The sequence below is a fragment of the Dasypus novemcinctus genome, chromosome 27 (genome assembly GCF_030445035.2).
Source record: "Dasypus novemcinctus isolate mDasNov1 chromosome 27, mDasNov1.1.hap2, whole genome shotgun sequence".
Lineage (NCBI taxonomy): Eukaryota > Metazoa > Chordata > Mammalia > Cingulata > Dasypodidae > Dasypus > Dasypus novemcinctus.
Window position 1 is genome coordinate 25,246,457 of NC_080699.1, and position 12,525 is coordinate 25,258,981.

At 55.5% G+C, this 12,525-nt stretch overlaps 1 protein-coding gene across 2 annotated transcripts; it reads left to right on the forward strand.

Moving 5' to 3' along the window:
• Nucleotides 1–410: 410 nt before the first annotated feature.
• Nucleotides 411–11,121, forward strand: C2CD2L (C2CD2 like). Of its 2 annotated transcripts, none has more exons than XM_058289394.2 (14): nt 411–1,103; nt 3,104–3,199; nt 3,411–3,530; nt 3,701–3,811; nt 3,905–4,021; nt 4,116–4,227; nt 4,356–4,464; nt 5,115–5,179; nt 5,264–5,391; nt 5,480–5,654; nt 6,379–6,480; nt 6,620–6,756; nt 6,839–7,124; nt 8,131–11,121. In XM_058289394.2, the coding sequence occupies exons 1-14, from the start codon at nt 750–752 to the stop codon at nt 8,340–8,342; spliced, it is 2,124 nt and encodes a 707-aa protein (XP_058145377.1). In that variant the 5' UTR covers nt 411–749; the 3' UTR covers nt 8,343–11,121. The 2 variants fall into 2 exon arrangements, with proteins under 2 accessions (XP_058145377.1, XP_012379801.2); XM_012524347.4 differs by having other exon boundaries at nt 641–1,103; nt 6,623–6,756.
• The last annotated feature ends 1,404 nt before the right edge of the window (nt 11,122–12,525 follow it).

Genomic DNA, 12,525 nt, shown 5'->3' on the forward strand with positions numbered 1-12,525 from the left:
AGGAAAGGGGAACCAGGAGGCTGAGGAACCTGCGGGGGTTGGGAGAAGGAGGCGGTGCTTTCCACAGGGGTCACCTTCTTAACCCACAGGCGTCCAGCCTATAGCAATCGAAGGCGCGCGGGGGACCGCGAAAGCGGCGTCTGGGTGAGTGAAGTTACTCTTGCCCACTGTCGCGGGGAGCTGGGGGGAGGGGGAGAGCCGGGGTTCCAGGGTGGGGCGGGGTAGCCAAAGGTCTCCTGGCCCTCCCTCCTGGCTCGGGAGGGAGCGCGCGCCGCTCGCCGGCCCCGCCCAGCGCGGCGCCTTTAAGGCGGGGTGGGGGCGGGGTGGGGGCGGGGCGCCGGCGGTGTTGTCAGTGTCAGCTCTGCGCACGCAGCCTCCTCGGAGCCCGAGCCCGCGCCGGCCCGCCGGCCCCCGCCGCCCCGCAGACGAGTCCCCGCTCGGGCCCGGCCGGGCGCGCGCCCTGGGAGGAGCCGGGCGCTGGCCGGAGACTAGCCGGGGTCCGACTGCGGGAGCGACGGAGGAGAGACGACCCCGGCCGCGGAGAGAGGGAGCCCGGCGTCGCGCCCCGCAGCGGTCCTTCCCCCGCTCGGGGGCACCCGCTCGAGCCCCGCACTCAGCCCCGGGCAGCCCCGAGCCCGCGCGCCCAGCCCTGGGGGAGCCCGCCCCCGCCCCGCGGCCCGCCCGGGCCATGCTCCCCCGCGGCGGCGGCTGAGCCCGAGCCGGGACCGGGACGCGAGCCGGCGCGGAGCATGGATCCGGGCTGGGGGCAGCGGGACGTGGGCTGGGCCGCCCTGCTGATCCTCTTCGCCGCCTCGCTGCTCACGGTGGCCGGCTGGCTGCTGCAGTATGCCCGGGGCTTGTGGCTGGCGCGGGCCCGCGGGGGCCGGGGCGCGGGGCCCGCCTTAGCCGCCGAGCCCGCGGGCTCCGTGCGGGAGCTGGGCTTGTGGCACTCGCTGCTGCGGCTGCCGGCGACTCGGGCCGGCGCCCCTGAGGAGCCAGGCGTCCGGGGCCTCCTGGCGTCGCTCTTCTCGTTCAAGTCTTTCCGGGAGAACTGGCAGAGGGCTTGGGTGCGAGCGCTGAACGAGCAGGCCTGCAGGGACGGGGTGAGTTGGACAGGAGCGCCGAGGTGGTCCCTTCAGCCTTCTAGCCAAGGGACTGACCGTGCTACGCTGACCCTATGGGGGTGGGAATCAACCGGCTTCTCTTCCCCTCCGGGATCAGAGAATAGGGTGCGCGTGAGGCGGGGGGTTGTAGAAATCCGGCTTTGTCCCAAATCCTCTCTCCCTGTGGGCAAGGTACTCTCTGGGCTCAACCTGTGCACAAGTTGCAGTTCTCATAGCAACGCTAATCCCCATGCCTGAGGGCGCTTCCGCCTAGCCTGGGTGCTGGTTGTGTTAGGGTGGGGGTGGGGGGCAGGTGCACCTGCAGAAGGAATCTCCTAGTCCTCATGCTACCACTCCCAGTTAACATTTCATGCCCCAAATCCTTGGTGTGGCCAGGCAGACCCCCACGGAGCTTGCCTTAACCTGGTACCCCTCACTCATTTCGTGCTACAGTCAGACATGTCCTCAGCCTCCATGCTGGCCTGCAGTGTATTTGTTGAGGGGAACGTGTTTAGGTGGAGAGCAGATTGACAATCCCATGCCCCTCCCAGTAGGTAAGCCTGGAGCTGCCCCTTGAGGGTCAGTTGGTCACTAACAAGCCCGGTCTACTTCCTCTCATTGCATCATGGGCATCTACCCTCCCAGGAAGTGGGCAGAAAGCTTGGTCATGAGACTGAGGTGGGGTGGGAGGTAGAGACCTCTCTCTCTTATCCTGGCCTCCTACTTTCCTGGCCAAGTACTCTCTTCTTGCCCTCATGGTCCATCTGCGCCTTGCCCAGAAGAGTCTCCATTCCTAGCTACTACCAGTCTGGAGGCTTTACCCTACTTGCTTCCAGATACCTGGACGCAGAAGTGGCCACAAGAAGTTGCTCTTTCTCCTCTGCCCAGCTGGCTAGCTGCAAGCTAGATGGCATTTGTCAGTCTAAACCTTGAACCCAACCCTCCACTCAGCTCTCTCTACCTTGTCCCAGGGTCAGGAGTGACTCCCCAGGACAACTGACTCAGCTGAATATTGACCTTTCTAGCAGGGGGTGGGGAGATTAAAGTTCCAAGCACATCTATTTCTCCATCTCCCTGGGCCTGGCTCTTAAATGAAACAGCTACAGGAGCAGAGAACTTGGCTGCCCCTGGTTTGCCAGGCAAATGAGCCCCATAAATTTGTTTCTTCTCCTCCCAAAACCAGGAAAGAGCTGCCAGCTTAGTCAGTGCTCTCTCCTTACTTCTTCCCATCCAGCTCTCTAGATGGGGCTGTAGTAGATTGCCCCACCTCTGCTGTGGAAGAGTTAGGAGGTGGCTCTTGCAAGCCTGAGCGAAGTTGCTTTCTGCCCCCCTAATACCACCTTGCTGTCTGCCTTGAGAAATTAGCCAGGCCCTGGATTCTTTTTTTTTTTTTATTCCTGAACTCTTGAGCCTCCTAGCTTGGTTTTCTTCCTAGTCCCTCTGGTAGAGTTCCCCAAGGCCATGCTAGTCTTGATTCTGGGTCCAAGAATGTGGATAGGGTCATACTCTTGAGCTTTCAGTCATTGGTGCCCCATATCCCCCTTTTTTGGAGAAGGCTTTGCCTTGTTTCTCCAGCTCTTCTCCTACAATAATTTTACTTAATGCCTTCACGCTTGGCTCTGTCCCTTTCTCCCCAGCTATTACATATGTGAATAATTTTTTTCTATGCACACTTTTCTTTGGTGGTGGTGGGGATAAAGTAGGAAGGGGAGGGAGGCTCCAGGGATTGCAGGAGGAATCCAAAGTCTTCAGCTAAAGGTGATCTGCTCTCTTGATGTGGTGTAGCTCCCTGGTCATCAGTGGTCCTAGCAGCTGTGGGTCCCTGGGGAGGTGGAGTTGAGGGGAGCACCTCCTGTCCTGAAGGCCTGAGCCAAGGAGAGGCCAGAAGCCAGCCTGCAGATGAGGCTTCCGCAGTGAGGGCCCAGCCAGCAGCTGAGCAGGCCAGCCCTGCTGGGGGGCAGCTCAGGAGACCTGATCCTGTGCCCACATTACTCCCTCAGAGCTCCATCCAAATCGCCTTTGAGGAGGTGCCCCAACTCCCACCCAGTGCCAGCATTAGTCATGTGACCTGCATAGACCAATCAGAGCACACCATGGTAAGCATCTGCTGGATACTCTCATCTTTGGGGCCCCAGGGGATCTGACCCAGAGGTTCCCATTAGTCCAGGGGTTCTAGAGGTTTGTGACCCCAAAAAGGTGAAGTCCCAAGGGAAACTGAAGTGAGAGAGGGTCTGTTGAGCCATAGGGCAAGGCAAAGCAGGATTGAGACCCCTTCCTCCAGGCCTGACCCTGCCTTGCCTGTCTCAGGTGCTGCATTGCCAGCTCTCTGCTGAGGACGTGCAGTTCCCAGTCTCCGTGACCCAGCAGTCCCCCGCTGCCGTCTCCATGGAGACCTACCACGTCACTCTGACACTGCCACCAACACAGGTGGAGGGGGATGTGGAAACTGAGTTGGGCAGGGGGAGGGTCAATTGCCTCAGCTGTTGTGGTTTGGTTCCTCGCCGAGATGGTGTCTGGGAAGGGAGGGTCCTGGGGGAGCTGGAAGGAATTGGAGGAGTGGGGCAGGTCAACCCAATCCCTTTACCCCTTGTCCCCAGTTGGAAGTCAACCTGGAGGAAATCCCTGGTGAGGGGCTGCTGGTATCCTGGGCCTTCACCGATTGCCCAGATCTCAGCCTGACGGTGCTTCCCAAGCTGCAGGCCAGGGAGGTAAGGGGTCAGGGCTGGGAGAAAAGAGGCAGAGCAGGGAAGGGAGGCAGAGGTCGGGGGCGCCACCTCTTTGCTTCCCTCTTCTCCCTGCAGCGGGGTGAGGAGCAAGTGGAGCTCTCCACTATCCAGGAACTGATCGAGGATGCCATAGTCAGCACCCAGCCAGCCATGGTGGTCAACCTCAGGGCTTGCTCTCCCTCTGGGGCTCTGGTGAGTGGGCACCTAAGACAGACAGTTTTGTGTGCATACCGTCCCCAGGTACTGTGTCAGGATTCTGGCTCTTTTTACGTCTTTCTGCTCCTAGGTGCCAAGTGAGAAGCCACCCATGGTGCCCCAGACCCAGCCACCCCCCCTCAGACCTACCCGGTTATTACTGCGGCAGCTTCGAGCATCTCACCTGGGAAGCGAGCTGGAAGGTGAGAGCCAAGAAGGGGCTAGGGGACTGTCCAGGCTGTCACAGCAGGTAGCATCGAGGGCATGGTCTCTCTGCTCAGTGACTTCCCCTCTTGGATCTGGGTGCCTTCTCATTCCTGGTTCTTCACAGGCACCGGGGAGCTGTGCTGTGTAGCCGAGCTTGACAACCCCATGCAACAGAAGTGGACTAAGCCGGCGAGGGCTGGTCCTGAGGTGGAGTGGACAGAGGACCTGGCACTGTAAGGAACAACCCCCACCCCCAAGCCCCTGCTCCCATGGGGGCCTGAGACTCCAACTCTTCTAGCACCTTCCGTACCTTACAGTGGTGTGAAGCCCCTAATGTATGCCAGGCCCTGGGCTGGATCCTGGGGGTGAGGCAGGACCAAGCCCCCACGCACTCTCACCCTTAAGTCGGCCACAGGCTAGAAGCTGAGACAGATGTACATCAGTAAGATGATATAAGCGTTCCAATCAAGGTTTCCACAAAGTGCTGTGGGAGGACTTGGGGGGAGGAGATGACTTCTCAGAGGGGAAGAAGGATCGGAGTAGGCTTTGTGGAGGAGGTGGCACCTAAACCTCACCTTGAGCAAGAGTAAGTTTTCAGCAGGGCGCAAGAGAAAAGTATTCCTGGCAGAGGGCTCAGCTCGAGCAAAGCTTGAGTCGGGAAAGGCAAGGTGGCGTGGGCCCACAGAGGAGCTGGGTGCCCGGCCGAGGACTGACATCCGCACTCGGGTCCTGTCCCGCCCTCCTGGGAAGAGAGAGTATTTGGAGGGCAGGAATGAAACAGATCGGAGCACCTGTCCCTTCTTATTTATGCCCATCTAGCCTGGATCGGCTCAAGGGGGGGGTTCCCGTTGCTGATCTTCCCCTATCTCTTCTTGGCCCACAGGGATCTGGGCCCCCAGAGCCGGGAGGTGACCCTCAAAGTGCTCCGGAGCAGCAGCTGTGGAGACGGTGAGTGTGGGGAGGAGGGAGCACCAGGGGCTGCTGCCAGGGGCCTGGTCGTGGCCCAGCTCATGGCGCCACCCCTTTCCCCAGCCGAACTCCTGGGCCAGGTCACCCTGCCTATGGGCTCCCCCTCCAGACCACTGTCCCGAAGACAGGCGTGTCCACTCACCCCAGGGCCCGGGAAGGCCCTGGGAGCAGCAGCCACCATGGCAGTGGAGGTGAGGAGCCGGCCCCTGGGGGGAGGGGAGGACACAGGAGAAGGGCCGGCTCTGAGGCCCCGCCTCTTTGCTCTCCCACCCCTGGCAGCTTCAGTACGAAGAGGGCTCCCCCCAGAACCTGGGCACTCCCACCCCATCTACGCCACGCCCTAGTATCACACCCACCAAGAAGATCGAGCTGGACCGGACCATCATGCCCGATGGCACCATTGTCACCACGGTCACCACCGTCCAGTCCCGGCCCCGCGTAGATGGCAAATTAGGTACAGAGGAGGCAGCTGGGAGCCCAGCCCTAGCCGGGGGCCCGGGGCCTCAGACCCACGGCAGGACAGGAGAAGGGGAAGGAAGACCCTCCTTCCAGCCCGCCCCGTTTCCTGACACTTCCTTGAGAGCCCACCATATCTTCTTCGTTATCTTTGCCCCTCAAACTGTGGCTTAATCCCTCCATTTCCCCAACCATTCCTCTTGCCCTCCAGTCCTTCTCGATCTACCAGCCTCTCATGCAGGACCCTTGCCCTTCCATCTCCCCGGGCCCCTCTGTCTTTTCACAGATCTCTTTCATTACCCCGACAGGCTGACTGTCCCTCCCTCGACCCTCAGCCTTCCGGCACCCCGGTGGGGGGTCCTCCAACAAACCCAGGGACTTCCCTGCCCTTCCGCCTACCCCTCCATTACATTTCTACCATCTCCAGGGGTCCCCGGGAATTTCCTCTACCTGCCCCATCTCTGCACACTCTTAATATTCCCATAGCATCTCCCTCACCCTCTGGGGGCCCTGCGGCCTTTTCCCTTGCTTCCAGTGGTATCTCTGTCCTCAGTGTCCCCCGCGACCTATTCCCACCTTCCCATGGCCCCCGTGGCATCTTCTTAATCACCCCTGTCTCCTGTCCTCTGAGCCCGCCGAAGTCTGCGTCTCAACAAAGGCAGTGTGGGGTGGGGGCCACTCTAAAGCGCCTCGCAGCTCACTGACCCTCCCCCACCCACCAGACTCCCCCTCCCGCTCCCCGTCCAAGGTGGAGGTGACCGAGAAGACGACAACCGTGCTGAGTGAGAGCAGTGGCCCGAGCAGTACCTCCCACAGCAGCAGCCGTGAGTGGGGAATAGGAGTGGGTGAGGGTTGGCTGGCACTGATGCTTCGGAGCTGAGAACTCTGGGAGGGGCAGGAGGAGTTCAGGTCCAGGAAAGAGCCCAGGACTAGAAGTCAGGTTATCCGTCCTATGTACCCCAGCAGGGGAGAGCCACCTTTCCAACGGCTTGGACCCTGTAGCAGAGACAGCAATTCGCCAGCTGACTGAGCCCAGCGGGCGGGCAGCCAAGAAGACACCCACCAAGCGTAGCACTCTGATCATCTCTGGGGTTTCCAAGGTGACGGGGCTCTGGGGAGAGGAGCTGGGATAGGGAGAAAGCCCTCATGGGCCACTCATTTAAAACTTGTCCCTCCTGCCAGGTGCCCATTGCTCAGGACGAGTTGGCGCTATCCCTGGGCTATGTGGCCTCCCTGGAAGCTTCAATGCAGGATGACGCAGGGACCAGCAGAGGTCCCTCTTCACCTCCCTCAGATCCCCCAGCCATGTCCCCAGGACCCCTAGATGCCCTCTCCAGCCCCACAAGTGTGCAGGAAGCAGATGAGACAACACGTTCAGACATCTCTGAGAGGCCGTCCGTGGATGATGTTGAGTCGGAAACGGGGTCTACAGGTGCCCTGGAGACCCGCAGCCTCAAGGACCACAAAGGTGGGGAGACATTGGCAGCCCTCCCGCCTCTTCTTTTATGCCCAGTAGCGTGAGCTAGGTCCTACTGGACACTTAGGGACAGGGAAGCCACAAGCCAGTTTGCCTTCTTCGTCCCCTAAGAGATCACCAGAGTTCCCAGCCTGAGTCAGCCAACCCAGGTTAGGGAGGGGAACGCTCTGCCTTAGTTCCCAGCCTGGATCTGACAAACTTTGACGATAGGGTGGGAAGCCACATTATTCTCCTTTGCCTCCATTTTTCTTTCTTTCTGGTCTAAACACCTGTCTATCTTCCCTTGTTTTTTCTCTTTCCTTTTTTTTTTTTTAAATTTCCTTTCACCCTGCACTCTTGTCCCTATGAGTGTAAGAAATCCGACCTTGGGTCAACCCTTGGATCATTCCTCCGGTAGTGAGAGTCTGAATAGCTGTGGTAATTCTAACCTTTAAGGACGAGGGGCACCTCCAAAACATCTTCACCCCTCTGCCAATGAGCCTATCAGCCAGGAATCTACCTGGGACCTGAGACGGTATCACTTCTTGGGATAATGAGCTTCCTAAGTCCAAAGCTTGCTGTGTAAGCAGCTTCCTCATTATACTGGTCGTGAATTTACCTCTTTGAAGCTTCCAGAGGCGCTGCCTCCTTTCTCATCCTGGGATTTGGCAAACATCTGTTCCCTTCATGATTTTATAGGCTTTAGGAATACGCTCTGCTCAGCCTTTGTCTCTACATGCTAAAGAGGCCCAGTTCTCTCAGTCTGTCCCCACAGACTAGCCAGCCCCCTGGCATTCCTCCACAGGGACAGTAGTGAGAAACGCACACAGACGCCCTTGAGCGCCACCGTTTTGTGTCAGGAGGGATCAAGGCCCTGTTTCGTCTCCACTTTCTTTCCTGAGGAAACTTGGTGTCTAGGCCAAGAGATGGTTCTGTTCCACATCCTCTCTCCCTCCATCCTCGGTCATTTCTCTGCTCCCACCTCACCCCACCCCGCCATGCCCCTCTTCTCCCACAGTGAGTTTCCTGCGCAGCGGCACTAAGCTCATCTTCCGCCGGAGGCCTCGACAGAAGGAAGCTGGTCTGAGCCAATCACACGATGACCTCTCCAACACGACCGCCACCCCCAGCGTCCGAAAGAAGGCGGGCAGCTTTTCCCGCCGCCTCATCAAGCGCTTTTCCTTCAAATCCAAACCCAAGGCCAATGGCAACCCCAGCCCCCAGCTCTGAGGGCCCTCCTCATCTCCTGAGCTAGGAGAGGGCAGGAGTTCTCTCTGTCCATTCCTTACATCCCTTTCCATACCCTCTGCTGGATTCCTGATGGCCTGGGCCAGGAAAGCCCTCAGGGTTCCAGGAAGCCCTGTTTGCCCTGGGCTGGGGGGCCAGTTGGAAGGGTACTTGCCATAGGAAGCATGTGACAGGTGGGCGCCTCGAACTGAGGCCAGGGAAGAGGGAGTGGTGGCTGGGAGTGAGGAGGGCTCTCTCCTGGCACGTGGGGGCATTCCTCAGAACCGTTTGCCTCATGTCAACACTGGCCCCTCAGAGGAGTCCCAGGGTGCTCAGCTCCTCGGCGGTCCTTCCTCCCTTATTTATTCCCTTTTCTATTTATACACGTGGTCCAGGACCCTCAGTGAACAGACGATAGAATCGAAGGCATCTCTCCCAGGTGACCCTTCTTTTCTGTCCCAGGAGGGTAGGCATTTCCCTTTGGGTTGGGGTTCCCACACCTCCCTCAGGTCCCCACTCAGACCAGCACCAGTGTCTGCCTCTGAGGACCTTGGCAGCTCACAGAGAGCCGGGCCGGTGCCCGGGATGGGGGGCAGGTACTCCCCACCTCCCCTCTGTCCCTCACCCCTCTGTCCCCTTTATTACCGTTTTTGTACTTGATGCTCTCTCCGTGAGCAGTGGCTCTGTTGGAAGGAGGGAGCCAGGAGCCTGGTGGGAGGCCTTCCCCAGAGAGAGGCTTTAGGGGCTTTATTTAAAGACTGATGACGGAGCAAGAGCAAGGCTGCACTCCTGCATGTGGGAGATGATGACTTCCATTGCTGCGTGATGGCTTGGAATTTAATTTATTAAATTAAAGTCGAATTGGAGTTTATAAACTGGACAATTGGTTATCCTTTGAAAGGTGTATAGGCAGCGAGGCTGTGGTGGTGATAGAGTGGGAAGATCAAAGGCAGGGGACCTGATAATGAAGTGGGGTAGATGACACATATTGGGCCTGTTAAGAAGTTCCTGCAGGGAAGAGGGGACATGTGGAGAGAGAGGATGGGAGAGAGAAGTCTTTAAAGGGTGATATTGGAGCAAAAGAGTCAATAGGATATAAATATACGTATTAAAGGGGAAAAAAGGTCAATCGGCTAGTACAACCACCTTTATTCCCCTATCTTGAACAGGCTGTTCTCTCCAGGATTTAAAAGAACCCAGAGCGTGTTCTCTGCATCTAGACTGCCTGGGTGTGACTCCCCAGCTCTACAAATTACCTGTTGAGCTTCGGCAAATTACGTAACCTCTGAGTGCCTCAGTTTCCTCGTCTGTAGGATGGTGACTGGGATAATAATAGCTCTCTAATGTGAGTGAGAAGTAAATGAGTAAAGTGCTTAGAATTCTTCTGGCATACAGTCAGTGCTGAATGAGTGGTAGCGATAGCCTCAGAAGAGGCAGATTGAGAGGGGGAAGTCGTATTTCAACATCATAAAATCTTTCATTCCTATATGGGGGCAAGTTCCAGAGAGCTGTAGATTCTAACAGAATGTATATCCCTCGTTCCTGTTTCCAGGACCTTAAACAGGACACAGACCAGGTAAGCTGCTGCAGGATGCCAGGGACAGAGCACAGGACCAGGAGACAGGAGACCTAAGTCTGCCACAAGCACAGAGTGACCTAGAGCCTACCACTTCTCTATACGTGGCTCAGCTTCCTCATCTCTAAAATGAAGGGTGGTCTAGATAAGCGTTCACTTCGCTTTCGGCGCTGGCATTCTATGACTTGGTTCAGGCCACGTTGCCTTTGGATAGGCAGCAAAGAATTGTTCATATTCCCCAGGTCATGGTGATACCAATCACAGGGTATGGGGTATTTAAAAGGGGTGGCAGAGTATGGGTATTTATTAAATCTTTATAGAGTGAAATGCTCACCTCTAGGTCATGAAAACTGAAGAGATTTATCAAGCTATATCTCCCAGTCTAAGAAACGCATCTCTTAGTGGTTCACAGAAGAGCAGCTTGTTTACCAAAATGAGAAGACAGCACTGAACTTGAAATTTCATGCGAAACTTTTATTGATGGGAGGGCAGGTATTCAGGTTCCCACTGGACCTGTGGCTTGAGAAGGTGGTAAATGGAAATTGTGCTCAGCCTCCAGTGCTGAGGGGCCTGGAGCTCTTTTGTAGTGGAGACCCTGACCAGATTTTAAAAATGAATGCAAAAGAAATTCAAAACAGTTCGATCAATTTTATCCATTTGACACCTTTAGAAGAGATCCACAGTTTTTGATGAGTATGAATTATGCTTTAAATTTTTATATCAGCTTTGAAGAACAAATCTCAGGATGTATCTGAATTATCAAGTCAACATAAAGACTTGTTTTCAAGAGGAGATTGACATGGAAGTAAACTATGCTAGATAGCAAGACACTGCCTCAAATTTTGGGAATGTATATGGATCCAAGAGGTCTCTTGAAAAATATTTTCCTTACATTTTTTTATTTTGAGATAACTGCAAGCTTATAGGACTGTTGCAAAAATAATACAAAACCCATACAGAGAATTTCAACATAACTTCACCACCACCGCTAGGTACCCAGGTCCTCCAGTTGGTTATCCTGAAATTTTTGCTCTGTATCCTATGTTGAGTCTACACAGTTCTGTGAATGAACTTTTTCTTCATGAAATTGCTAAATTAAAGCAGAGAAAACATTTTCAGTGGTGCAAATCTGAATTAAGATGAGCTTGGCATGTCATGAACTGCTACAACCATGCACTTTTTAATGAATAAAGTTGACAAAATTTATTTTTGTGTTATTTTGAATTATATTTTAAAACCCCTATATTTAAATAGGGACCAAGCTAAAACCCAATGTTGTTATTAACAAAATCCATACACAAGTTTCTGATTGCATGACCTTACTATTTTAGTGGTATCTTTAAATTCATTTTATTTGTAATGAATGCTTTCTAATTATATAGGTTTAAGTTAGAAATACAGAAAAACATAAAGCAATAATTAAGCAATAAAATATCAATCCTAATGAACTTTACTAAGGTACATAAGTCATTAAACAAAAATGTCTTTGAACCTTTACTTAGTTTCAGCCCCTGGGCCAAGTGATGGGGTTATCAAGGTGAATATAAGTACAATGCTTGGCTCCCTCACTGAATGCAGACAGGGAAACTAGCCAAATAAACACGGGATAGAGTTAAAAAAGGCTTGGTGTGGAGAAACACATTCCGGGAGAGGGGCAGGGAGCGAGGGGAAAAGTAGACAGGGCCCAGATGCTGATTGGCCAGAAAGCCTCATTGTGGTTTGGGGGTTTTACCCCGAGGACAAACGAATACCTCTGGGTTGTTTCAAGTAAGCGACGACGAAAAAATTAAAAAAAATAATAAAATAAAGTAAACGACGACTTGATCCGATCAGTCTTTTGTAAATATCACTCTGAGTGCCGGGTGGACACAGTGTGGAGGAAAGCAAGTGTGCACGCAGTGGGACCGGTTAGGCTAGTGTAGAAACGAGGGCTGAAGTCATTAATGGACAAGGGGTGGTGGTGAAGATAAAGGGGCACGAATCTAAGAAACCCTGTATTTAAGGAGGGAGAATCACAGGTCTTGGCATTAGAGTGGATATGACGGGTGAGGGAGGAATCAGGGATGACTCCCAGGTTTCTAATTTGAACGAGTGGGTGGATGACAGGTTCGTTCACTGAGCGTGGGAATACAGGAGGCAAGGGTTTGGGGAAAAGGGAACACGGCACAGGAATACTAATATTTAAGAGACAAAGAGAAAAAGAGCGTGAGGGATAAGGGCCCACAAGGGCAGGAAGCGCTGGGCGCCGAGCCTCCCACGCCTCCAGCTCGTTGCAGCCCACGCGGCCCGGCAACCTACGCAACGAGCTACAGCAGGAGAGACGCGTCCCTGGGCGACGCGTCCCTGGGCGCCCCGCCCGAGCGCCGCGCATGCCCGTTGGGTCTCCTGCACCGAGTCTGCGCAGTTGGGGGAACTCAGGTTCGTGGGATCCCCGCCGCCGTTTCGCCTGGAGCCCCGCCGCGCCGGGCCAGCGCTACTTTTTCACGAAACCAGGCGCTTCGCACTCCCGCCCTGGACGGCGCGTCCCACCCACCGTTCCCGCCCCTTCCGTGTTTTGGTCGCGCACGGGTTCCGCCTGACGCAGCGGCGATTGGCTGTCAGTCGGATCGG

Excerpts from the sequence above, each read along its gene's own strand:
- C2CD2L (XM_058289394.2), top strand. The coding sequence starts at position 750 with ATGGATCCGGGCTGGGGGCAGCGGGACGTGGGCTGGGCCGCCCTGCTG. Across the intron at positions 4,022-4,115 it reads GCTCTCCCTCTGGGGCTCTG|GTGCCAAGTGAGAAGCCACC; the intron begins GTGAGTGGGCAC and ends TTCTGCTCCTAG. Across the intron at positions 6,481-6,619 it reads TACCTCCCACAGCAGCAGCC|CAGGGGAGAGCCACCTTTCC; the intron begins GTGAGTGGGGAA and ends TATGTACCCCAG.